Raw genomic sequence first — 27,405 nt, 5'->3', positions numbered from 1 at the left:
ATAAGGTTGAAGAGATGAGCTAAAATGAATACTGTATTTATCAAGTCATACTTTTCACTCTTACAGTTTAATGCCACTAAAATTGGTATGTCTTAAAATCAGTACATGCATTCAATGTGACAGTGTGGTTTTTTTTTCCCCCTTGAAAACCTATTGAGTGGTATCTTCAAATATATGGCATCTTAGAATCAGGAAAATATAATATTATAGATTTTTTATAGATTACATATTTGTATGGTCCTCGATCATTGCTAATATAAATTCTTGAGAGGTGACTGTTGAGAGTTGTATACTTCAGAAATTACATGAAAATCTATGCAAAATTTTTGTGTAAGTTTTACTTTTATAAACAAAATTCATTTATGGGCACAAAGAGAACATGTTTAATTAAAGTCCTGTAAAGTGATTTATTTGATAAAGAACATTTTTAAAAAGGAAAATGATAGTGTTTTGTAAGAACACGTTTTATGTGACTATTCCCCTCCCAATTTATCACTAAGTGTATATTTTTAGACTCTAATGGAAAAGACCCACTTACCTAGCCCATTGGTCACATATAGTATATCTGTTGACTATCTCAATAGATTTGTTAATTTGATTTCTGAAATTATCCAATTAAATGTTTTAAAGTCCAGTGCTGTTATGTGATTAATCATGCAGGTGTACCTACAAAGGAAGGTTCTTGTGGTTATATTTTCCCCTTGTATTCTTTTAAAATAAAATTAAAGGCCAGGTGCGGTGGCTCAAGCCTGTAATCCCGGCACTTTGGGAGGCCGAGACGGGCGGATCACGAGGTCAGGAGATTGAGACCATCCTGGCTAACACGGTGAAACCCCGTCTCTACTAAAAAGACAAAAAACTAGCCGAGCGAGGTGGCAGGCACCTGTAGGCCCAGCTACTTGGGAGGCTGAGGCAGGAGAATGGCATAAACCTGGGAGGAGGAGCTTGCAGTGAGCTGAGATCCGGCCACTGCACTCCAGCCTGGGCGACAGAGTGAGACTCCGTCTCAAAAAAAAAAAAAAATTAAATTAAAAACAATAATTTGTTTTTGAAGACTTTATTTGATTTTGCATAAATATTCGTTCTTGATGACTGCTTCTAACTTCTACTTTAACCCAGAGCAGGGGAATATTAAAGAGGCATAATGAGGAAGGAATATAGTGATATTTACTAATTGACCTAGATTTATATGTATAAATACTCAAAGTCTGGGGTACATTTTTCTAATAATGCCATTTTTTGTTTTTTTGTTTTGTTTCATTTTGTTTTTGAGACGGAGTCTCCCTCTGTCACCCAGGCTAGAGTGCAGTGGCGCAATCTCGGGTAACTGCAACTCCACCTACTGGGTTCAAGTGATTCTCCTGCCTCAGCCTCCTGAGTAGCTGGGATTACAAGAGTGCACCACCACACCCGGCTAATATTTGTATTTTTAGTAGAGACAGGGTTTCACCATGTTGACCAGGCTGGTCTTGAACTCCTGACCTCGGGTAATCCACCCACCTTGGCCTCCCAAAGTGTTGGGATTACAGGCATGAGCCACCATGTCCGGCCTGATAATGTCATTTAAAAATATTTTCATTGATTTCACTACTTAACATGACTACAGAATAAATGGTAGTATAGAAATGAGTAAACATTAGATTCATCAGTCTGAATCCGTTAAATGTACAGCTTTTTTTCTCACTATGCCAGTGTTTAAAGATATTTTAGTGAGCACGTAAGTTTGCTATGAAGCTATTTTAAAATATGTTTATTTTATTCATTTTCCACAGTAAAGCTAAGAACATACATCTGATCAGCAGCAACTGATTCGTTTCTCCTTCTTTGACTTCTATGTTTATTTTCACATTTCATAGCCTGAAGTTATTACTAAGAGAAAGGAAAAAACTGTCTTCCACTTCCATGAGAAAGATAAATTATTGTACCACTTTATAACTTGGCAGGAACACTCTGTACTTATAGTATCATAATCTATCCCACAAGATGATTAATTCTAGGGAGGAAAAGTATAAATTGTACATAGTACATTCCTGTTTAACTTAGAGTTTAGTTTACTATTTTGGAGGTAACTTCTGCGTCACATTTTCTAAAACTGGAGCTAGAAGAGGAAGCTAGTCTAATCCTGGGAAATTATTTTGAGACCTTCTCATATATAAGTATCTTTGTAGGTTCAGCCTATTTTCTAATCCCTAAATCTAAAAGATTGTACAATGCTAATGATAACACAGTACTGAAATTCTGCAGAGCTTTCAGGGTTAAACAAAGAAGTGTAGTTTATGATGAATGTGTTATGTTTTGATTTTTACAAAACACTTAAACCATGAGTTATGCATTTGATACTTTAAGGTAACTAGAATTATGAGCTGAATAACACCTTGACCCTAATTTGGAAAAGAGCTTACTTATTTTGGGATGTTTTGAAAATTGCATCATCTTGGGAGAAGAGCGCATTGGTTTACTACTAGGATTGTCAAAACACAAATTGGGGAGTGGAACTTAAAATTGTCTTTTTTTTGGACAAAAGAAGATTTTGCAGGGGTGCCAAAATAATTATGAAAATGTTATCTTTGATGCTAATAGGTCTTAGTGGTACTTTTGCTTTAGAATAATAAAGGTTAATTGGCTCAGGATACAGATCAAAATAATTTTATACACACATTGCAATAATGTCTTAAATATTTTAAGGACCACCTGTAGAGCTGCGCCAAAGGAAAAAGCCAAAGTCTTCAGAAAATAAGGAATCTGCCAAAGAAGAGAAAATCAGTGACATTCCAGCTCCTGAAAGAGTTCCAAAACGTAAGTTAGACTTGGAATTTGTGCTACTACAAAAATAGTTTACGCTAGAGAGTATATTAATATTTTAAATATACATATTTTGAGATTATGTATATGCTCAGCTTTCGCTAGGTTTTGAACAACCCCAAATCTCACTGGCTTATGACAAACATTTATTTCTAATTAATATTACATGTTATGGCTGCAGTTTGGCTGTCATAATTTTATGTGTTGTGAAGGAATAGTCCCTATTTGGGAAAAATTTTTCTTGTGACGTAGGAAAAGAGGAGGCAGAATCATGCAATGCCTCTTAAAGTTTCTGCTGACCTAGCACAGTATCACTTGTACGCACCTTTTATTGACCCAAGCAAGTCATATAATCAGTTTAGACGATGGGATGTGAAGTATATTTTCATTACAGGGAAGTGTTCCAGGTCCACATGGTAGTGGGCAGGGATATATAATCTTTTTACTGGGAAGGAGAAAATAGTTGTGAATAATAATATAGTTTACCGCATCCTGTCCTTGTGATTTATTTCCCTCCCTCAGACAAAATACACTTACTTTTTCCCACACCCTAAGACTCTGTCTTATTTAGTCACAGCCTTCATCCTGAACCCAAGGGCTTATCGACATCAGGGCCAGCTATGACTCATTCTAATCCAGAGATCTATGAACTAAACAGACAGGTTATCTGTTTTGTGTCAGGGGTTCCCAAGACCACCCCCATGTTTGGTTATTAGCTGGAAGGACTCACAAGTTTCAGAATGAAGTTGTATTTACAGCTATGATTGATTGATTGATTGATTGATTGATTGATTTTTGAGACAGAGTCTCGCTCTGTCACCCAGGCTGGAGTTCAGTGGCATGATCTCAGCTCACTGCAACCTCCGCCTTCTGGGTTCAAGCAATTCTCCTGCCTCCCTCCTGAGTAGCTCATGCCACCATGCCTGGCTAATTTTTGTATTTTTGGTAGAGACAGGGTTTCCCCATGTTGGCCAGTCTGGTCTCGAACTCCTGACCTCAAGTGATCCACCTACCTCAGCCTCTCAAAGTGCTGAGATTATAGGCATGAGCCACCGTGCCCAGCCTACAGCTATGATTTATTATAGCAAATAATATAAAACAAAATCAGCAAAGCGAAAAGACCTATTGTGGTGAAATCTGCAAGAAACCAGGCATAGGCTTCCACATTTCCACTGCAGTAGAGTCACACAGGATGGGCCTGATTCCTTCAGCATCAAATTGTGACATTTGTAAAGTTTTATCTACCAGGGAAGCTCATTAGTGATTCAGTGCTCAGGGTTTTTATTGGGGGCTAGTCATGTAGGTATCCTCTGCCTACCATGTACCAAAATTCTTGACTCCCAGAAAGAAATCATAAACTACATTATTTGTACAAAGAGGATAGGCACTGTTATCAGTTAGAGAATGGTGGGAACTCTCCTGAAATTGAAGTTCCTAGATGCCAGCCAAGAGAGCCTACCTTGCAAGCAGGGCTTTCTTTTTTTCTTTTTTCTTTTTTTTTTCTTTCTTGAGACAGTCTCACCCTGCCACCCAGGCAGGAGTGCCATGGTGCAGTCTCTGCTCACTGCAACCTCCACCTTCTGGGTTCAAGCAATTCTTGTGCCTCAGCCTCCCAAGTAGCTGGGATTATAGGCATGTGCCACCACACTTGGTTAATTTTTGTGTTTTTAGTAGAAATGGGGTTTCACCATGTTGGCCAGGCTGGTCAACTCCTGACCTCAGGTGATCCGCCTGCAAGCAGGCCTTTCTCAGGAAAGTGTTCTCAGACCTGCTGTGTTAACTCTTTTCTGCACATCCCCCTGCTCAGTATACATTGTTGGACAGGGACAGGATATCCCCTTACTCTGGGAGAAGGAATCTGTTGTGTTTATGCCCCAGTTGTGTTCCTGGGGAATTGTTTCCCAGTTCATTGTTCTCCATGGTCCTTGATTTTACACTCTGGAGATCTTTTCTCTTCCATTTTCTTCTATAACCATATCTAAAGATGGGTTTGGAGAATGTATCATCCTTAAGGCTAAACAGCTTTCTCATACTGCTTCCTCTGCACTGAAAGTTGAGGCCTGTATATAAATTTGCTCAAGATAAAGGCTGTGGGTAATAGTTGAGGGGCTGGCTACAAGAAAACTATATTTGGGAGCTGGAAAAATGAAGATCTATATTACGTCATGACAAAACATTTGATAATACTGTTTCCTGTGAATAGTTGACAATACTATTTTTTTCTATCATTTTAGGTAATGAGATTGCAAAACAGAATGTTACTAGAGTGCCTTTGGTATTAACAGCTACATTTGACTACAGGAAAGAGATCTGAGTTTAGAATGGAATTGGTCTATTTGTAAGTGGGAATGAAGAAGAAAATAGAGAATTCCAAAATTCTGGGACTTGTAATGTTGAAGTGAGAACAGTTTATTAACCAGGCAAGGTGGCTCACGCCAGTAATCCCACACTTTGGGAAGCTGAGGCAGAGGATTGCTTGAGGTTAGAAGTTCAGGACCATCCTGGACAACGTAGTGAGACCCTGTCTTTATTTAAAAAAGAAAAGAAAAAGCCGTTTGTCTTTTTCAACCAATAAAAGTTAAAATCACGAAATGGGAGGCCGGGTACGGTGGCTCAAGCCTGTAATAACAGCACTTTAGGAGGCCGAGGCGGGCGAATCACGAGGTCAGGAGATTGAGGCCATCCTGGCTAACATGGTGAAACTCCGTCTCTACTAAAAAAATACAAAAAATTAGCCGGGCATGGTGGCGGGCGCCTGTAGTCCCAGCTTCTTGGGAGGCTGAGACAGGAGAATCGCTTGAACCTGGGAGGCGGAGGTTGCAGCGAGCCGAGATTGTGCCACTGCACTCCAGCCTGGGTGACAGAGCGAGACTCCGTCTCAAAAAAAAAAAAAAAAAAAAAAAAGAAATGCTTCGAGTAACAGGCTGATTAAGATGAGTCCTTAGTGCAAAGGTCAAATCAAGGGCATAGCTATTGTACAATTTGTTAAAATGTGTGAATAAATTAAGGTAGTTCCTACTAAATCTTGTTGGATACAGGACTTAGAAAAAAAGAACTAAAGCTGTTGGCCCACAAAAGTTTAATAAACTCAAACTATGTATAATGAAGCCTTTGAGAAGGCATATCTAGAAAAGGTGTGTAATTTAGCCTTTGAGAGTGGCATATCTAGAATAATTTGTAGCTATAGTTACTGGAACATGGAGCTGACTGAAATCAAGTAGGTAAATCAATAAAATTTTTCTTTTCTTTGCAAAATGAGTGATTTAATTGTTTAAAAGTGAAGTATAATTAACATACAATTAAATGCACAGATTCTTAGTTGTTTAATTAAATGCATTTTGAAATGTGAATGCAGGCAAAACAAACTATAGAACATTACCATTATCTCAGAAAGTTTCCTTGTGCCTCATTCCTATTGTTTTGCTAGTTATCACTACTGAATAATTTCACATGTTCTAGAACTTCATTATAAGTGGAATCATACATGCTTCAGTGTCCAAATTCTTTCATGCTTCAGTGTCCAAATTCTTTCATTCAGCTCAGTATGTTATCTTTGAAAAATGTAATATTTTGTGGCTGGGTGCGTTGGCTCACGCTTGTTAGCCATGCGTATAATCCTAACATGTTGGGAGGCCGAGGCAGGAGGTTTGCTTGAGTGCAGGAGTTTGAGACCAGCCTGAGCAACAAGGCGAAACCCCATCTCTACAAAAAATATAAAAATTAGCCAGGCATGGTGGCACGTGCTTGTAGTTTCAGCTACTTGGGAGGCTGAGGCGGGAGGATCACTTAAGCCCATGAGATTGAGGCTCTGGTGAGCCATGATCATGCCACTGCACTCTAGTCTGGGTGACTGAATGACACCCTATTTCATAAAAATAAAAAATAAAAATATAATCATTTTGAGATTCATCCATGTTGTATATCTCAATAGTTCATCCTCCTTTATTATTAAGTATATTCCAGTGTTTGAATATATAGTCATGTGTTGCTTAATGACAGGGATATGTTCTGAGAAATGCACCATTAGGTGATTTTGTCATATTCACACAAACTAGACGGTACAGCCTACTACACACCTAGGCTATGTAGTATAGCCTATTCCTCCTAGGCTACAAACCTGTACAGTATGTTACTGTACTGAATACTGTAGGCAGTTGTAACACAATGGTAAGCATTTGTGTATCTAAATATATCTAAACATCAAAAAGTGCAGTAAAAATATGGTATTACAATCTTATAGGGCCACCATCATATATGCAGTCCATTGTTGACTGAAATGTCATTGTGCAGGGCATGACTATACCATAATTGTTTATTCCTGTTCCTCTTGTTGGACATTTAGGTTGTTTCTAGTATTTAGTTGTTATGAATAAGAATGCTATGAACATTCCTGTACTGGTTTCCTTGAACATATGTTTTCATTTCTGTTAGGTAAATACATAGAAGAATTGCTAGTTAAGCTTTCGAGAGAGCGTACTGTTGAACTGCCAGCCTAGATTCAAAATAACTTTTAACTCTTCAGGTCTTGAAATAAATGACATTTGAGCCCCTAACTACAGATTGAATAAACTGCTCTCAGGTTCTCTTCTGAGAAGGAGTGAGTGTGTTTTGCTTAGGAGAGAAATGAATATTGTGTATTAAAAATATTTTGGTCAGGAACGGTGGCTCACACCAGTAATCCCAGCACTTTGGAAGGCTGAGACGGGCATATCACTTGAGGTCAGGAGTTTGAGACCAGCCTGGCCAACATGGCGAAACCCTGTCTCTACTAAAAAAAAAAAAAAGAAAAAAAAAAAAAAAAAGCCAAATGTAGCAGTGCGTGCCTGTAGTTCTAGCTACTTGGGAGGCTGAGGCATGAGAATCACTTGAACTCGGGAGGTGGAGGTTGCAGTGAGCCAAGATTGCGCCACTGCACTCCAGCCTGGGTGACAGAGGAGACTCCATCACAAAAAACAAACAAAAAATGTAAGCTTAGGCAATATAGTGAGACTTCATCTCTACAAAAAATAAAAAATAAAAAAAATTAGCCAATCATGGTGGTGCACACCTAGAGTCCCAGCTTCTTGGGAGGCTGAGACACAAGAATTGATTAAATCCAGGAGGTGGAGATTGCAGTGAACCGAGAATGTGCCACTGCACTCTAGCCTGGGCAACAGAGGAGACTCCAAAAAAAAAAAAAAAAAAAGTTGAAGCCTAGGCAATATAGGCTCCACAAAAAAAAAAAAAAAAAAAAAAATTAGCTGAGAATGTGGTGGTGCATGCCTGTCTGTAGTCCCAGCTACTTGGGAGGCTGAGGTAGGAGGATTGCTTAAGCCTGAGAAGTGGTGTTTGCAGTGAACCAATATCGTGCCACTGCACTCCAGCCTGGGCAATGCAGCAAGACTGTCTCAAAAAAAAAAAAAAATTTTAAATTTGAAAAATACAATGTAAGAAAGAAAATTAAATAAGTCTAGAAATATCAACTACAAAATAGTATTTCCTCCCCAACTACAAAAATATATTTTCAGGGTAGAAAATGTGGAAAGTAGAGGAAAAAAAAAAACTGCATCCATAATTTCAGTAGATATAAATACTCTTAAAATTTTGGCATAAGTATGGCTTTTTTTCTATGTACTTATAGTTTTTTTTCCACTTTTTGTGAAATTGAACCCTGCATTTTTTTCTCAATGTATCATTGGCTTTTTTATGTGCATTAAATATTACTTAACTATGTTCTGTATTACTGATAGTGACATTTTATGATCTGTTTTTAATTTTGTGTGCCTGATCACCGTTTTACAAATGAAGGGACTGATGCACATAGAAGTTATCTGATTAGGCTGGTTTGTGACTAACAGCTTAAAGTCAGATCCTTTTAGATTTTCAAACTAAAATGGTTATATTTTAAGACAATTTCTAAGACCCAGAGCTCCTTATTTTCTCTAAAATACATGTACTTATACCAAACACTGAAAGCTTGATGTCTACTCCATCTTTGACTCCTTACAAAAGTAAAATATTTATTATTGCCAGACGTGGTGGCTCATGCCTGTAATCCCAGCACTTTGGGAGGCTGAGGTGGGCGGATCACCTGAGGTCTGGAGATCAAGACCAGCTTGACCAACATGGAGAAACTCCATCTCTACTCAGAATACAAAATTAGCCAGGCGTGGTGGCTCATGCCTGTAATCCCAGCTACTCGGGAGGCTGAGGCAGGAGTATCGCTTGAACCCGGGAGGTGGAGGTTGCAGTGAGTCGAGATCATGCCATTGCACTCCAGCCTGGGCAACAAGAGCGAAACTCTGTCTCAAAAAAAAAAAAAAAAAAAAAAAAAAAAAGTAGTATTAAGGTTAGGCATTTATATATAGAAATTGGTTGAATATACTTTTTATAATAGTTCCTGATAAGTAGGATTAATTTGCCATCGTCTAAGCCTTAATGAAAAAAAAAAAAACCCAGGAAATCCATTTAGAAATTTCTAAGTGCTTTTGCCAAACTGCCACCCTAGGTTACTTTTCTTACTAGTTTTTATGGTTCGTTCATATTGTCTCAACATTGCTTTAATGATTTCATATATTTTTTCAGGTATGCTTATGTGGCACAATAATGATAGCCAATATTTGCTGAGCTCGTACTGTACATCAGGAACCATGCCAGATGCTTTAAACATGCTACTGGAAATTTTATTTTATTTTGAGATGGAGTTTCGCTCTTGTGGCCCAGGCTGGAGTGCACTGGTGTGATCTCAGTTCACTGCAACCTCCACCTCTCGGGTTCAAGCAGTTCTCCTGCCTCGGCTTCCCAGTAGCTGGGATTACAGGCATGCACCACCACATGTAGCTAGTTTTGTATTTTTAGTAGAGATGGGGTTTCACTATGTTGGCTGTAGTTGGTCTCAAACTCCTGACCTCAGGTGATCCGCCCACTTCAGCCTCCCAAAGAGCTGGGATTACAGGCGTGAGCCACCACGCCGGCGAAACAAATTTTAAAACACTTGTGTCACATTGATGCTAATATTGGATTTATTACAGAGTGTTTTTCAAACATTTAGAATATGATTATTAATTTATCGATATTTAATTATGCTATACTAGTTTGCATAACAACACAATTGCAACATGCTATGCAAACTATTATGTATTAAATAATGTTATAAAAATAACTAAAATTTTAGTTTAGCTAAAAAATATCAAGTTGATTTTTACTGTCAGTCATTCGGTAACAGAACACTGGGTTTTAGGCCTTTAGTCCCTTATTTTATTTATTATGCTTATTATACTCAATGGCTGTAGCAGGACTGAATCATCTTTTGTATACAAAATCCAAATGTATCTTACGTTATTTCATTAAGAGGCAGTTACAGCCTGGATGCAGTGGCTCATGCCCGTAATTCAGCACTTCAGGAGGCCAAAGTGGAAGGATCTCTTGAGACCAAGGTTTGAGACCAGCCTGGGCAACATGGCAAGAATCCTGTCTCTACAAAAATAAAATAAAATTTAAAAAAGAAGTAGTTTGTGTCCATATATAACAGTTGTATGTGATCTTTTAAAACATGATAATCAAAACTTACTGAGTTGTACATTTTACATGGCTTTAGGTTTATAGTGAGTTATTCTTCAATGAAGAAAAGATCCTGAAAGGAAAAAAAATAATTTCTGAATGAGCCTGTACTTTTTTAGACATTGGGTCCTACATTCCTTTGGATTACTTTTTGATATTCATAGGTTAATTTTGTACCATTTTACCCTTGCTTTCTTTCTTTTTTTTGAGACAAGATCTGGCTGTGTCGCCCAGGCTGGAGTGCAGTGGTGCCATCTCGGTTCACTACAACCTCTGCCTCCTGGGCTAAAGCGATTCTCCTGCTTCAGCCTCCCAAGTAGCTGGGATTACAAGCACCTGCCACCACATGGGCTAATTTTTTGAAGAGACATGCTTTCACCGTGTTACCCAGTCTGGTTTCGAACTCATGAGCTCAAGCATTCTGCCTGCCTCTGGAAGTGTTGGGGTTACAGGCATAAGCCACCATACTTAGCTACATCTTAACCACTTTTTTTTTTTTTTTTTTTTTTTTTTTTTTTTTTTTTTTTGAGACGGAGTCTCGCTCTGTCACCCAGGCTGGAGTGCAGTGGCCGGATCTCCGCTCACTGCAAGCTCCGCCTCCCGGGTTTACGCCATTCTCCCGCCTCAGCCTCCGGAGTAGCTGGGACTACAGGCGCCCGCCACCTCGCCCGGCTAGTTTTTTGTACTTCTTTTTAGTAGAGACGGGGTTTCACCGTGTTAGCCAGGATGGTCTCGATCTTCTGACCTCGTGATCCGCCCGTCTCGGCCTCCCAAAGTGCTGGGATTACAGGCGTGAGCCACCGCGCCCGGCCCACTTTTTTTTTTTTTTTTTTTAACAGAGTCTTGCTCTGTCACCCAGGCTGGAGCACAGTGGCATGATGTGTGCTCACTGCAAGCTCCGCCTCCAGGTTCACTGCGTTCTCCTGCCTCAGCCTCCCAAGTAGCTGGGACTACAGGTGCTTGCCACCACGCCTGGCTAATTTTTTGTATTTTTTAGTAGAGGCAGGGTTTCACCGTGTTAGCTAGGATGGTCTCGATCTTCTGACCTCATGATCCGCCCGCCTTGGCCTCCCAAAGTGCTGGGATTACAGGCATGAGCCACTGCGCCTGGCCCATCTTAACCATTTTTAAGTGTAGTGTTCTATTGTGTTAAGTATATTTATGTTGTGACACAGATCTTAGAACTTTTTCCTCTTGCAGAATATAGACTTTAAATTTTATCTTACTTTTTTTTTAATTGTATTATTTTTTTGAGACAGAGTCTTGCTCTGTCACCCAGGCTGGAGTACAGTGGCGCAATCTATGCTCACTGCAACCTCCGCTTCCCAGGTTCAAGTGATTCTCCTTTCTCAGCCTCCTGAGTAGCTGGGATTACAGGCACCCGCCACCACACCCAGCTAATTTTTGTATTTTTAGTAGAGACAGGGTTTCACCAGGTTGGCCAGGCTGGTCTCGAACTCCTGACTTCAGGTGATCCACCCGCCTTGGCCTCCCAAAGTGTTGGGATTACAGACATGAGCCATGGCACCCGGCCTATACTTTAATTTTTAAAACAATTTTAGATTTGCAGAAGAGTTGAGCAGATACAGTTCCTATATTACACTCTCCCACATATGGAGTTTCCTTATTAACATTTTACATTAGTATGGTACATTTGTTAGAATTAATGAAGCAATACTGATACATTATTATTAACTTAGGATCATATGTTACTCAGATATTCAGATTTCCTTATTTTTTACCATATATATATATATATATATATATATATATATTTTTTTTTTTTTTTTTTGAGACGGAGTCTTGCTCTGTCGCCCAGGCTGGAGTGCAGTGGCATGCTCGGCCCACTGCAAGCTCTGCCTCCCAGGTTCACGCCATTCTCCTGCCTCAGCCTCCTGAGTAGCTGGGACTACAGGCGCCCGCCACCATGCCCGGCTAATTTTTTGTATTTTTAGTAGAGACGGGGTTTCACCGTGTTAATCAGGATGGTCTTGATCTCCTGATATCGTGATCTGCCCGTCTCAGCCTCCCAAAGTGCTGGGATTACAGGCGTGAGCCACTGCGCCCAGCCTTTTTTTTTTTTTTTTTTTTTTTTTTTTTTTTGAGATGGCATCTCGCTCTGTCCCTCAGGCTGGAGTGCAGTGGCGTGATCTCAGCATACTGCAACCTCCACCTCCCAGATTCAATGATTCTTGTTCCTCAGCCTCCCGAGTAGCTGGGATTACAAGTGTGCGCCACCACACCCAGCTAATTGTTGTATTTTAGTTTCACCATTTTGGCCAGGCTGGTCTCAAACTCCTGACCTCAAGTGATCTGCCCGCCTCGGCCTCCCAAAGTGCCACCGTTTCCGACCCGTAATGTCTTTTTTCTGTCCCAGTATCCCATCCACGATACCACGTGACACTTATTATGTCTGTTGTTATGTCTGTTAAGCTTCTCTTGGCTTTGATACTTTCTCAAGCTCTTGTTTTTGATGACCTTGACGGTTTGAGAGATATATTTATAGGATGACCCTCTATTGGAATTTATCTGATGCTTTTCTCACAATTAGACTCTAGTTGTGGGTTTTGGGGACAAAGACCATAGAGGTAGAATGCCATTTTTAATCACATCATATCAAGGGTACATACTACCTTTTGATTACTTTTAATATGCTTTTCAGATGTATTATTTCAACGCTTTGCAAAGATTTTCATTGGCTGTCTTGCAGCGGTTACTAGTGGTATGATGTATGCTCTCTACTTATCAGCATACCATGAACGGAAATTCTGGTTTTCCAACAGGCAGGTAAGAAGAAAGAATTTTGAGCACATGAAAGTTTTTTCCCAGGGAACCAGAATATGTGTATGATAAGTATGACAAGTGCTGTCTTGTTTATGGCTATTAGGAACAAAGTGCTCCAGAAGCTCTTTTGAGAATATAGTTACAGTATCAACCTTAAAATACTTAATAGTGTATTTCATAGAATAAAACTATGAGGGTGCAATTAACTTATCAGGGACTTTTGATGACAGTGAAATGTTAGGGAGTTTAGCCAGCCTTTTCATAGTTTTGGTAGGTAGTTCACATTTCAGAAACAATCTGGAAGTTTTAGTATTAAAATATTTTAATTTTTAGATCACATGATTAGAATGTTTTTGAGGGAGTTGAAAGGGATTAACAGGCATCACATAGTATTAAAATTTTGCCTCATTACTGTGTTTAGTGTTTGGTTTTCAATCATGTTTATTTCCACAGATTCTTCAGTTGCTATAGTTGTATTCATAATTTCATAGTTTGACTTTTGAATAAGTTTGTTTGCAAAGTCCTCTTGGCTTTGTAGAGTTTTTAAATTTTTGAGCCCAGACTGGGTTTTTTGGTGTTCTTATATTTTAGTCAAGCTGACCAAGTATTTTAAAGCAATTGGTTTAATTAACACCATCAAGACATTTAACTGAGTAATGACTACGTCTGTCTTGATTTAGCTATTACTGTAGCATGTATTATTTCCCTGGAAATGTTATGCAGATTAACTGCAGTTCTCAACAGTGGATGTATGACAGAATCATCTAGGGAGCTTTCAAAGATAACCTCCCTCTCAGATTCTTAGGTAGAGGCAGTGGGACATGCTGCGATCAGTATGTCGATGAATATTTTTAGGTGATTATGTTGTATAGGCAGAACTGAGAATAACCAAAGCTTTGAAAATTAGAAGGCCTTCATTAAGAACTTTGTTTTACAAAGCTTTGTGTATGGGTCAGGAGCATTGGCAGAATCTGGGAGCTTTTTCAGAATCATAGACTCTTAGACTCCACTTTAAAATCAGAATCTACAGTTTAATAACGTCTTCAGGTGTTTCATATACCCAGTAGACTTGAGAAGCACTGATTGAGAGTTTACATCTTTGAAATCTTAGAAACAAATGTTTGCATTCATAAAACAAAATTTTAAGTAATTTATTTAGGTCAGGAAGCTCTTAGTTCATTCAGACTGCTATAACAAAGTACCATAAGCTTATAAACAACAGAATGGCTTATAAACAGCAGAAATTTATTTCTCACAGTTCTGGATGCTGAGAAGTCCTAGATAAGGCATGGGCAGATTTGATGTCTGGTGAGGGCTTGCTTCCTGGTTTATAGCAGGGATCATCTTGCTGCATCCTCACATGGTGGAAGGAGCAAGGGATCTCTGTGGGGCCTCTTTTATAAGGACATTAATCCCATTCATGAGGGAACTGCCCTCATGACCTAATCACCTCCCAGATATCCCACTTCCAAATATCTTCTCATTGGGTGTTAGGTTTCAGCATATGTATTTTAGGAGGACACATATATTCAGACCATAGCAAACTCAAGATGGGGAAAAATAGATCTGAAAAGACTTCCTCTTGGAGAGTCACAATATATAAGATATACTGAAACTCTGAAAAGTCTTATAATAAAGCTATTTAACTTTGTTTAATCTAGTCTTTCTCAGAACTTATTTAACTACAGAATTCTTTTTTGGTAACATCCGTTAACATTTTAGGAAGTTCTGTTGATCAAACTTTGTGAAAAGTGCTCTAATATCTTTTGTTTTTGTATTAATTGATACATATTATGCATAAAAATAATTCATTTGATTGTAAAAGATTATAGATTCATAAAATTTTGATTCAGTCTAAAAAGCACAAGGCCTCCTAATGTTATTTTTACTATTATTCTTAATTCTAATTAGCCTGATTGTAGGAATTTTAAGATTTGCTGTACCTCTTGAAGTTCATGTGTAGAGTACTGATTAAGTATCTGGTGCTCTTGCAAAGTACTAATTAAAGACTTGCTGTTCTGGATACATAGAGATGTGGAACCGTAATAGAAAATATGACTTTCTCCTTAAACTTGTCTTTTTATTATGGAGTTCTAACACTTCAACTATCGTTCGTTATTGCCTGTCTTACTATTCTTGCTATTCTTAGGGCATGTCTTGTGGTTTTCCTTCTAGATTTTCCTGATATATATTATATATAACAAGTGATGACTTGTGATTTACAATTCATTTTAAACCTTAATGTTTCATTAAAATTATTGCCAGATTACTAAAAGGTTAAGTTCCTCATTAATGGAGCCACTAGTAATTAAAGAAAATTCATGTCTTTGAATAAAAGGATAAATACTATTAATATGTTAATTTGGAAGGTGAGAATTTGGAAGGTGAGAAGGAAGAGAGAAGATTGAGGCTGAAATTTATTTTATTTTATTATTATTGTTATTATTTTTGGAGACAGAGTCTCGCTCTGTATCCCAGTCTGCAGTGCAGTGGTGTGATCTCAGCTCACTGCAACCTTTGCCTCCTGGGTTCAAGCGATTCTCCCACCTCCCGAGTAGCTGGGGTTACAGGCACACACCACAACGCCTGGCTAATTTTTGTATTTTTAGTAGAGACAGGGTTTCACCATGTTAGCCAGGCTATTCTCAAACTCCTGACCTCAAGTGATCCACCCGCTTTGGCCTCCGAAAGTGCTGGGATTACAGGCGTGAGCCACCACGCTGGGCCAGAGGCTGAAATTGAAAACTTCAGAAAATCCAGCCTAGACAACATTGTGAGACCCCCTTCTTTACAAAAAAAACAAAACAAAAAAAACGTCGGCCATGTGCCTGTAGTCCTAGCTACTGGGTAGGCTGAGGTGGGAGGATCATTTGAGGTTTCATTGAGCCATGAGTGTGCCTCTGCACACCAGCCTGGGTAACAGAGACTCCATCTCTTGAAAAGCAAAAATAATTAAATCTTAGGGCCGGGAGTGGTAGCTCATACCTGTAATCCCGGCACTTTGTGAGGCCAAGGTGGGCGGATCATGAGGTCTGGAGATGGAGACCATCCTGACTAACACAGTGAAACCCTGTCTCTACTGAAAATACAAAAAAATAGCCAGGCGTGGTGGCGGGCGCCTGTGGTCCCAGCTACTTGGAGGCTGAGGCAGGAGAATGGCGTGAACCCAGGAGGCGGAGCTTGCAGTGAGCCGAGATTGCACCACTACACTCCAGCCTGGGCGACAGAGCAAGACTCTGTCTCAAAAAAAAAAAAAAAAAAAATTCAATTTTAAATAACTATTTCATTTCCTTTTAGGAGCTTGAACGGGAAATCACGTTTCAAGGTGACAGTGCCATTTATTACTCCTATTATAAAGATATGTTAAAGGCACCTTCATTTGAAAGAGGTATGATAACCACAGTTACATTTTTAATAACAATATTTTCCTTTTTCTTTTCTTTTCTTTTTTTTCCCAAGATGGAGTCTTGCTTTGTCACCCAGGCTGGAGTGCAGTGGTGCGATCTTGGCTCACTGCAGCCTCCACCTCCCGGGTTCAAGGCTGATCTCGATGATCCGCCTGCCTTGGCCTCCCAAAGTGCTGGGATTACAGGCGTGAGCCACCACGCCTGGCCATAATGTCAACATTTTTCTTAAATAAAACATTGTTCTTCTATTTTAGAACCTTTCCTCCTCCTCTTACTTTTACTCGACATGTAGTAATTGTACATATTTATGGGGAGTGATATTTTCATATCATACACAATGTATAATCATCAAATCAGAGTAGTTAGCGTATCCATCACATTGGACATATGTCACTTCCTTGTGTTATGAATATCCAAAATCGACTCTCAGCTTTTTGAAAATACACGCTAAATTGTTGTTAACCATATTCATTCTATAGTACTACAGAATACTAGAAGTTATTTTTCCTATCTAGCTGTAATTTTGTATCCATTAACCAATGTCTCCCTATCCTCCCCTCCCCTCTGCTCTTCCCAGCCTCTAATAATCTCTGTTCTACTATATTGGGACCTTTCATGTGGGGATTTGTCTCAGAATATAGATATTTCTCTTTCTTGTGCTAAATTGTTAAAAATTGGAAAATGCGGGCCGGGCGCGGTGGCTCAAGCCTGTAATCCCAGCACTTTGGGAGGCCGAGGCGGGCGGATCACGAGGTCAGGAGATCGAGACCATCCTGGCTAACACGGTGAAACCCCGTCTCTACTAAAAAAAAATACAAAAAAAACTAGCCGGGCGCGGTGGCGGGCGCCTGTAGTCCCAGCTACTCGGGAGGCTGAGGCAGGAGAATGGCGTAAACCCGGGAGGTGGAGCTTGCAGTGAGCTGAGATCCGGCCACTGCACTCCAGCCTGGGTGACAGAGCAAGACTCCGTCTCAAAAAAAAAAAAAAAAAAAAAAAAAAAAAATTGGAAAATGCAGCATGGAGTATTCTATTTGGGATCTTTCTTGATAATAATATTAAATATTTAAGGACTAATGAATGACATCTTTAATTACTGTGAAGCAGAATAAATAATCTGGAGAAAAATCTTTCTGTCTTTAGGTGTTTATGAACTAACACACAATAACAAAACTGTATCTCTGAAGACTATAAATGCAGTGCAGCAAATGTCTCTATATCCGGAACTTATTGCTAGCGTTTTATATCAAGCCACTGGGAGCAATGTATGTATTTTTCTTTGGACCCTATTATTTATTTTCTCATGTAGTCATGAATCCTCGAATTATTTAATGCCATCCTGTTATCTTGTTCTCTTTCTGTTTTTTCCACATAGGAGATTATTGAGCCAGTGTATTTCTATATTGGCATTGTTTTTGGATTGCAAGGAATATATGTGACTGCTTTATTTGTTACAAGTTGGCTTATGAGTGGAACGTGGCTAGCAGGAATGCTTACTGTTGCATGGTTCATTATTAACAGGTAGGAAAGCTGTTTTAATTGATTTTTAAAAACTTTTTGTGACTGTAGTAGTCAGAGTTCTCAAAATGCCTCCCCTCCCCAACATTCCTCACTCTAATTCTCAGAACCTATGAATATGATGAGATGCCATTCCCATGATTATGATACTTTATATAGCACATTAGACAGATTGGAAAGATTACCCTGTGGGCCTGATCTAATCACGTGAGCCCTTAAAACCAAAGTGCTTTCTCCAGCCTGTGTAGAAAGAGAGGTCAGAGAGATTTGAGGTATGAGAAGGATTTTCTGCACCACTGCAGGTATGAAGCAAGGAGGAAATGAATTCTGCTAGTAGCCGATGAGATTGTAAGAGGACTACAAGCCCCTGATGAAAACTGTAGCCCTGGCTGATGCCTTGATTTTAGCTTAGGGATGCTAAGCAGAGCATCCAGCCATACTCTGCTGGCCTTTGTGAGATAATACATTTGTGTTGTTTTATGCCACTACATGCAAAAATTGAGACATAATATACCAGCATATTCTTTTGGATCTTTTTCTTTTTTTTAATTCATCCTAATCCTTAGAATCTGAATTTTGGGTCTTCTTCTAGGTGAATGTGTGTGTATATTCATCTATGTATTTGTATATGTATTTTTTACTAAAATCAGTAATTTACCAAAAAAAAAAAAATACTGTTTTTTTTGTTTTGTTTTGTTTTTTTGAGATGGAGTCTTGCTCTGTCACCCAGGCTGGAGTGCAGTGGCATGATCTCAGCTCACTGCAAGCTCCACCTCCTGGGTTCCCGCCATTCTCCTGCCTCAGCCTCCGGAGTAGCTGGGACTACAGGCGCCCGCCACCAAGCCTGGCTAATTTTTTTGTATTTTTAGTAGAGATGGGGTTTCACTATCTTGGCCAGGATGGTCTCGATCTCCTGACCTCGTGATCCACCCGCCTTGGCCTCCCAGAGTGCTGGGATTACCGGTGTGAGCCACTGCGCCTGGCTGCAATACTTTTTTTTTTTTAATGCTGCTTTCTCTGTTCAACTGTCATTGCCTTTACATTTCAGTAATATTTTATCTTATCTAATACCCGACCTTATTACAGTTTCCCTGGTTGACCCTGAAATACTCTATATACCTGATTTATGCAAATCAGGATTTAATCCAGGACTCCATAGTGCATCTGGTTGTTCTGTTCCTTGATACTCTAAATCTAACATAGTCCCCCAATTTATGTTGAAGAGACTAAGTCTTGTTGCATCCTGTGGTGTCATTTAGCTTTTACCTTTATCTCCTGTGTTTCTGTCATCTGGAAATTATATGTAAAGGCTTGATGGGTTCAAAATAAACAGTTCTGGTTGAAATATATGCTAGATTATATATTTTTCATGTTCTATGACAGTAGAAGTTATATTTAATTGATCAACCCCTAGTGAAGCTGAGACTGACTGCTGGTTTGGGGGAATGGCAGTCTGATCTCTCCATTGAATAGTTATGTTTTTCTCTAATAACTGGAGAATAATCTGTGTGGTGTTTTTAGCACCAAATGAATGTCCTTTTTGCCATTAAGCATTTACCTAATAGTTGTAACACCAGTTTATAACCTTTGCCTTAAAGTAATAATTTTATTAGGGTTTATAAAATTATATTTTTCTATTTTCATTAGCTACATTCTTCATTCTTCAAAAGTAGAATTTTTCTTCATTAACCAGGGCTTTTTGGTTACTTTAAAAAAATTTTTTTTTCCCTTTGAGACGAAGTCTCACTCTGTAGCCCAGGCTGGAGTGCAGTGGTGCGATCTTGGCTCACTGCAAGCTCCGCCTCCCGGGTTCACGCGATTCTCCTGCCTCAGCCTCCTGAATAGCTGGGACTACAGGTGCCGCCACCACGCCCAGCTAATTTTTTGTATTTTTAGTAGAGATGAGGTTTCACCGTGGTCTCAATCTCCTGACCTCGTGATCCACCCGCCTCGGCCTCCCAAAGTGCTGGGATTACAAGCGTGAGCTGCCGCGCCCGGCCAGTTACCTTCAAATTTAGTCACTGTTAGAAAGTGAGGACAAATGCTTAATTTCAATTTACCAAGTTCTAAATAAGAGATTAATTTAATAGCTTTCCCAGATAGTGACAAAAACCTTTGATTCTGGTGTTCTCTTTTCTAAGCATCTTTCTGTACTTATGAATTTTTATTGATTCAGTGATTCATTTTAATTCATTTCATTGATTCAGTCCATTATGATCAATGTTCTTCTGTTGCTCAAATTGTCACAACCTTGGTTAATAGGAGTACCTTTCAGGCTGGCTCCTGAGTTCTTTTTACACAACTTAGTTAATCTTTGAAAGCTTTCTTGTTTTCTGGCTCAACAAGGTGAGTAGGTTTGCAGTTTTGCTGCAGAAGATTTGTAAACAGCCATTTCTCATTGGAGCTTTGGTTCCTTTTAGTATAGAAAATCCAGTCTGGCAAGTAGGAGGACAAGATGATTTTTTGTTATGTCAGAAAGTGCCTGTTAGAGGACATTTTGAGTTGCTGTGTACTTTTCTAAAATTCTATTAGGATTTATTTTTAGAAAAAAGTTATAATAATACTCATAGATTAGGTTTAGAAAGTCTTATATTTTATGGCTGGGCGCAGTGGCTCTTACTTGTAATCCCAGCACTTTGGGAGGCCAAGGTGGGCGGATCACGAGGTCAGGAAATTGAGACCATTCTGGCTAACACGGTGAAACCCCATCTCTACTAAAAATACAAAAAATTAGCCGGGTGTGGTGGTGGGTACCTGTAGTCCCAGCTACTCAGGAGGCTGAGGCAAGGGAATGGCGTGAACCTGGGAGACAGAGCTTGCAGCAAGCCAAGATCTCGCCACGCACTCCAGCCTGGGTGACAGAGCAAGACTCCGTCTCAAAAAAAAAAAGAAAGTCTTATATTTTATTTTATTTTTTTACTTTTATTTTGAGACAGAGCCTATATTTTATTTATTCATGTTTTTACTTTTATTTTGAGACAGAGTCTCACTCTGTTGCTCAGGCTTGGAGTACAATGGCACGATCGCGGCTCACTGCACCCTCTGGCTTATGGATGCAGTGATTCTCCCACTTCAGCCTCCCCAGTAGCTGGGACTACAGGCACATGCCACCATGCCTGGCTAATTTTTATTTTTTTTTTTGAGATGGAGTCTTTCTGTTGCCCAGGCTGGAGTGTAGTGGCGCCATCTCGGCTCACTGCAACCTCCGCCTCCCAGGTTCAAGCAATTCTCCTGCCTCAGCCTCCCAAGTAGCTGGGATTGCAGGCACATACCGCAATACCCGGCTAATTTTTTTGTATTTTTAGTAGAGATGGGGTTTCACCATATTGGCCAGGCTGTTCTTGAACTTCTGACCTCAACTGATCCGCCACCTTGGCCTCCCAAAGTGCTGGGATTACAGCCGTGAGCCACCGCGCCCAGCTAATGCCTGACTAATTTTTATTTTTTTTGGTAAAGTCGCGGTTTCACCATGTTTCCCAGGCTGGTCTCAAACTCCTGACCTCAGGTGATCCGCCCACCTTGGCTTCCCAAAGTGCTGAGATTACAGGCATGAGCCACCATGCCCCACCAAAAGTCTTTTATTTTATTTTATTTAGTTACGTTTTGAGATGGATTCTTGCTCTTGTCGCCCAGGCTGGAGTGCAGTGGCACGATCTCAGCTCACTGCAACCTCTGCCCTCTAGGTTCAAGCGACTCTCCTGACTCAGCCTCCTGAGTAGCTGGGATTACAGGTGCCCGCCACCACGCCCAGCTAATTTTTGTATTTTTAGTAGAGATGGGGTTTTGCCGTGTTGGCCAGGCTGGTCTTGAACTCCTGACCTCAAGTGATCCACCCGCCTCAGCCTCCCAAAGTGCCGGGATTACAGATGTGAGCCACTCTGCCTGGCCAATTCTTGTATTTTAAAGTGAAGTGGGGCCAGGTGCAGTGGCTCACATCTATAATTCTAGCACTTTGGGAGGCCCAGGTAGGAGGATCACATGAGACCTGAAGTTTGAGACCGGTCTGGGCAACATAGTGAGACCTCATCATCTCTTACAAAAAAAAAATAGCCAGGCTTGGTGGTGTTTGCCTGCAATCCCAGCTGCTTGGGAAGCTGAGGCAGTAGGATCACTTAAACCTGAGGCTGCAGTGAGCTATTGACTGTGCCACTACACTTCAGCCTGTGTGACAGAGAGAGACCCTGTCTCAAAACTAAATGAATGAATGAAGTGGTATTTAACACAAATGATTATTGTATTATTTAAAATACAGACTTTCTAGCTGGGCGCGGTGGCTCACGCCTGTAATCCCAGCACTTTGGGAGGCCAAGACGGGTGGATCACAAGGTCAGGAGATCAAGACCATCCTAGCTAACATGGTGAAACCCCGTCTCTACTAAAAATACAAAAAATTAGCCAGGCATGGTGACATATGCCTGTAGTCCCAGCTACTCGGGAGGCTGAGGCAGGAGAATAGCGTGAACCCGGGAGGCGGAGCTTGCAGTGAGCCGAGATCATGCCACTGCGCTCCAACTTGGGTGACAGAGCAAGACTCTGTCTCAAGAAAAATAAATAATTAAAAAATAAAAAATAAAATAAAAAAATACAGACTTTCTAAAAGGATTGCTTTCTTGTCTGGGTGCAGTGGCTCATGCCTGTAATCCCAGCACTTAGGGAGGTTGAGGCGGATGGATCACTTGAGGCTGGGAGTTCAAGACCAGCCTTACCAACAAGGTGAAACCCTATCCCCACTAAAAATACAAAAATTAGCCAGATGTGGTGGCGGGTGCTTGTAGTCCCAGCTACTCCGGAGTCTGAGGCAGGAGAAGTGCTTTAACTTGAGAGGCAGAGGCTGCAGTGAGCTGAGATCACGCCACTGCACTCCAGCCAGAGTGACAGAGTGAGTCTGTTTCAAAATAAATAAAAATAAAAGGATTGCTTTTTTGATTGTGTGATGTATTAGTTATTGCTGCATAACAGATCACCCGAAATTTAACAGCTTAAAACAACAAACATCTCACATATTTCTGTAGGTCAGGAATCCCAAGAGGTTTAGATCGGTGGTTCTAGCTCAGGGTCTCTCATGAGATTTCGGTTATGATGTTGGCTTGTACTGTGTGGTCTGAAGGCCTGGCTGGGCTGAAGCATCTGCTTCCAAGCTCACTCATGGCCATTTATCAGAGGCCCAGTACCGTACTGGCTTTTGGCCAGGGAGGCCTTAATTTCTTACATATGGGCCTCTCCATAGGGCAGCATGCAACTTGGCAGCTGGTCTCCCTTAGAGTGAATGATCCAAGAGAGTATGAGAGTGTGCCACAATGGAAGCCAGGTATCTGTTATAACCTCATCTTAGAAATGATATAACATCACTCTGCCATATTTTGTTAGTCACGCAGACCCCTGGTACAGTGTGGGAGGTGACAACACAGGGTATTAATACTAGGAGGCAGGAATCATTGGGATCGTCTTGGAGGCTGGCTACCACATTCAATTAACCTTGCTATTAATTTCGTTTAATCCCTACATCTGTCTTCATATTTGAAGAGGAAAAGATACTTTCTCATGTAAACATAATGGTCTTAAAGAGTAAGACTCTCTTATGCCACTTAAACAAAAGAATAAGACTCTCTTTAGAGATCTTAGTGAGAATTGTAAGAAATAAACAGAAGTCTGACTGCCTTATTTGATGTCATTGATGTATGCTGTATTGCTGGAGTAGAAGTTAAATAGAAAAATTGACCTGGTATATTCTACTGAAATGTGTCTTTTGACAATTGAAATGTTCTTAATAGCTAAGTTTTAAAAAATGTGTTTGTTTGCTTTTCGTTTATATTTTATTGGTATGTATCTTATACTGCAAAATACATTCTAATGCCATGAAAGAATATGCTGTCTCTTTATTTGTCAGCTTTATAGCTTATATTTATGTATGACTTCTTAGAAAAGTATAAAAAAGATACTAAAGTCATTCCATTATTTATTTATTTATTTATTTTGTTGAGACGGAGTCTCGCTCTGTCGCCCAGGCTGGAGTGCAGTGGCCGGATCTCGGCTCACTGCAAGCTCCGCCTCCCGGGTTTACGCCATTCTCCTGCCTCAGCCTCCCAAGTAGCTGGGACTACAGGTGCCCGCCACCTCGCCCGGCTAGTTTTTTGTATTTTTTAGTGGAGACGGGGTTTCACCATGTTAGCCAGGATGGTTTCGATCTCCTCACCTCGGGATCTGCCCGTCTCGGCCTCCCAAAGTGCTGGGATTACAGGCTTGAGCCACCGCACCCGGCGCCATTCCGTTACATTATGATTATTCGTGTTCTTAATGGTATTTTATGTTACTTGTTCCTTAACACTGGAAGGGGAAAGCAGGGTTATAAAATAGTTCCTGTTTGTTCAAACTAAAAGGTGTAGGTATACTAGAAAATTTAAAGAGATTTCAGGAAATGGCATTGTACAGATAGTAGTAGGGGGAAAAATCAGAGGTGAATGACTCCCTTTGAAGACTTGCCACCAAAATGGACTAACAGAGTCCAGGCTCCACATACAAGCAATGTGGAAATGTAGATGATCTTCTCATATACAAATACATACCTGGGTTTCACTTTCAGGGGGAACATCTTTATATTTGAGGAGCGCTGAAAATATATTTGATTAAAAGTCTGTATTTAATCTTTGGCAAAAAAGGAACTGTACATTGTAACACTGTACAGTTGTACAACGGTAACAATAAAGGAATAAGGTACAAGGAAATGTACATGTCATATGTATATATGATATGTAGATATAATTGACATATAGATATATAAATAATTGATATGGTATATAGATATATATCTTATATAACATATATATCATATGTAGGTATTATATATAGTATATATATAGATATAATTGGCAGACAATAATGGAACACATGATACTGATTCTGTTGCGATGATGTTGGTATACTCAGGCTGCTGGTAGAGGTATACGTTTTTTCAATTTTAGGGAGCAGTTTCTCCCAGGAATTCTGTTTTATTCCAAGGAAGTAATTCAAAAGGAAGGAAAGAGTTTGTTACTTCGATTTATGTATTGTAGTACTGTTTGTAACAATTTTTTTTTTTTTTGAGACGGAATTTCACTCTTGTTTCCCAGGCTAGAGTGCAGTGACACAATCTCAGCTCACCGCAACCTCCGCCTCCCAGGTTCAAGTGATTCTCCTGCCTCAGCCTTCTGAGTAGCTGGGACTACAGGCATGCACCACCACGCCCACCTAATTATGTGTTTTTAGTAGAGACAGAGTTCCTCCATGTTGGTCAGGCTGGTCTCGAACTCCGGACCTCAGGTGATGTGCCTGCCTCAGCGTCCCAAAGTGCTGGGATTACAGGTGTGAGCCACCGTGCCTGGCCATTTTTTTTTTTTTTTAGATGGAGTCTGGCTCTGTTGCCCAGGCTAAAGTGCAGGGGCGCAATCTCGGCTCACTGCAATGTCCGCCTCCTGGGTTCAAGTCATTCTCCTGCTTCAGCCTCCTGAGTAGCTGGGGTTACAGGCACCCACTACCATGCCCAGCTAATTTTTGTATTTTTAGTAGAGACAGGGTTTCACCATGTTGGCCAGGCTGATCTCGAACTCCTGACCTCAGGTGATCCACCTGCCTTGGCCTCCCAAAGTGCTGGGATTACAGGCATGAGCCACTGTGCCCAGCCTATTTGTAATAATTTAAAAAACAATACAGTTATAATTTATAATAGTAATATAGTCATTTGTAATAATATAAAAAAATCAGAGGAGAATGGTTAGGTTAATTGTGATACATTAGTACAAGGGAATGTGCAGCCATTATATTGACATTGTATAGGTGGTTTTCAGCTTTCACATATTATACATTGACATGCCAAACTTAGACATATGTCATCTAACTCCATGTTTCTCAAACTTCAGTTATAAATATTTAAAACTTAAGTTACTCTCATGGATTCATGCATTGACTTAAGTAATTTGAATTATAAGGCTACCTAAATATAAAACATAAACTAGGTAAAGCTCCTTATACTTAAATGCACTATAAAATCGAAACTAATTTACCAATAAAATAATAACCAGTAAAATATTACTTGAAAATACTAATTTATGTAAAAGTGATATTTTACTGAAACCAAATTGCACACCCTCAGTGTAAATGTGGTACCAGTGCAGCAACAGGTTCGTTTGTTTGTCTTCTTTCTTCTCTTTAGAGTCAAGGTCAGCAGGTTCTTGCAACTGTAACACACCTGTACAACTGGGTGCTGTGAATGACTCAGTTCTCATGATTTTGGCTCTGTTTAGTCTACTACAAACAATTTTATTTTTTCTACCATAGTGATCAAAACATTGGTGTTTTTGTTGCTGTTGTTTCGGGTTTTTTGAGACAGGGTCTCACTCCCATCACCCAGGCTTAAGTGCAGTGATGTGATCACAGCTCACTGCAGCATCAACCTCCCTAGACTCAGATGATCCTCCTACCTCAGCTTCCCTAGTAGCTGGGATGACAGGTGTACACCACCACACCCTGCTTTTTTTAGTAAAGGTGGAGTCTCACCATGTTGCCCAGGCTGGTCTCGAACTCCTGGGCTCAAGCAATCTGCCTACCTCAGCCTCCCAAAGTGTTGGGATTACAGACATGAGCCACTGTGCCTGGGTGATTGTTTTGTTTTTATTTGGCAATGTATCATTTATTATTAAGACTATGTCATTTTTTTCTGATTAGCTCAAACCAATTAAAGTGGTACCGCATTGCCAACTAGATGTTAACACCACACAAAAGTGAGCACTGAAGTCCTTTGGCAATAGTGAGTTCCATGGGGGTCATCCATGTGATGCATAGTGTTTATTCTGCGATGTTTCTAAACATCATTAAAATGAAAACATGAAATTAAACTCAAAGAGAAGTTGCAGATCTCTGTGAATGTATCAGTAGGTCTGTGGACTCCAAAATTGATCTAATTACTGTTTTGAGCTGTTAGTTTGTGCTACAATCTGCCAGACTCTGCCACTGCAGGAAAGAAGTAGGTCTTACTTGATTTTGTCACCTCCTACTGTTAGCCTTCTGGTTCTTACTCCCACCACGCACTGTGACGGGAAAAGAGTGAGTAGCATAGGTGTCGAGGGAGGTGGTAAAGGGGAGGCTTGTCCAGGATGTCACTTGTGGGTGGAATGGCTGTCAGAGATCCTACTCAGTTTGTGCAGCAGACACTGGAGAAGGATTCTCCCTTCTGTATTCCAGACACTTACTTTGTGTTTCTGGTGCAGAGTTTTAAAGATTTGACTGCACTAATACATGGTTAGGTAAACCTTTGGGAAGGGAACTACTGAGTTCAGCTTCCTGGTGCTGGGCTGATGGAGTGGTTGCTGGGGTCCTTCTGTCCCAC

General features: G+C 40.1%; 1 protein-coding gene and 1 long non-coding RNA gene across 3 annotated transcripts in view; both read left to right on the top strand.

The window, feature by feature from the left end:
• LOC126960869 (uncharacterized) overlaps positions 1–27,405 on the top strand; it is a 289,975-nt gene that overhangs the window by 216,280 nt on the left and 46,290 nt on the right. The window lies entirely within an intron of this gene.
• Positions 1–27,405, top strand: part of DPY19L4 (dpy-19 like 4) — a 74,853-nt gene that overhangs the window by 3,301 nt on the left and 44,147 nt on the right. The window contains exons 2-6 of one of the 2 annotated variants that reach the window (XM_050800494.1): positions 2,686–2,796; positions 13,004–13,128; positions 16,423–16,513; positions 17,673–17,794; positions 17,905–18,050. In XM_050800494.1, coding sequence (XP_050656451.1) covers positions 2,686–2,796; positions 13,004–13,128; positions 16,423–16,513; positions 17,673–17,794; positions 17,905–18,050 — 595 coding nt within the window. Of the gene's footprint in view, positions 1–2,685; positions 2,797–13,003; positions 13,129–16,422; positions 16,514–17,672; positions 17,795–17,904; positions 18,051–27,405 lie in introns of those variants that run through there. The other variant, XM_050800495.1, reaches the window with a different exon arrangement.

The sequence above is a fragment of the Macaca thibetana genome, chromosome 8, assembly GCF_024542745.1.
Source record: "Macaca thibetana thibetana isolate TM-01 chromosome 8, ASM2454274v1, whole genome shotgun sequence".
Classification (NCBI taxonomy): domain Eukaryota; kingdom Metazoa; phylum Chordata; class Mammalia; order Primates; family Cercopithecidae; genus Macaca; species Macaca thibetana.
This window is presented reverse-complemented; position numbering and strand designations above follow the sequence as displayed.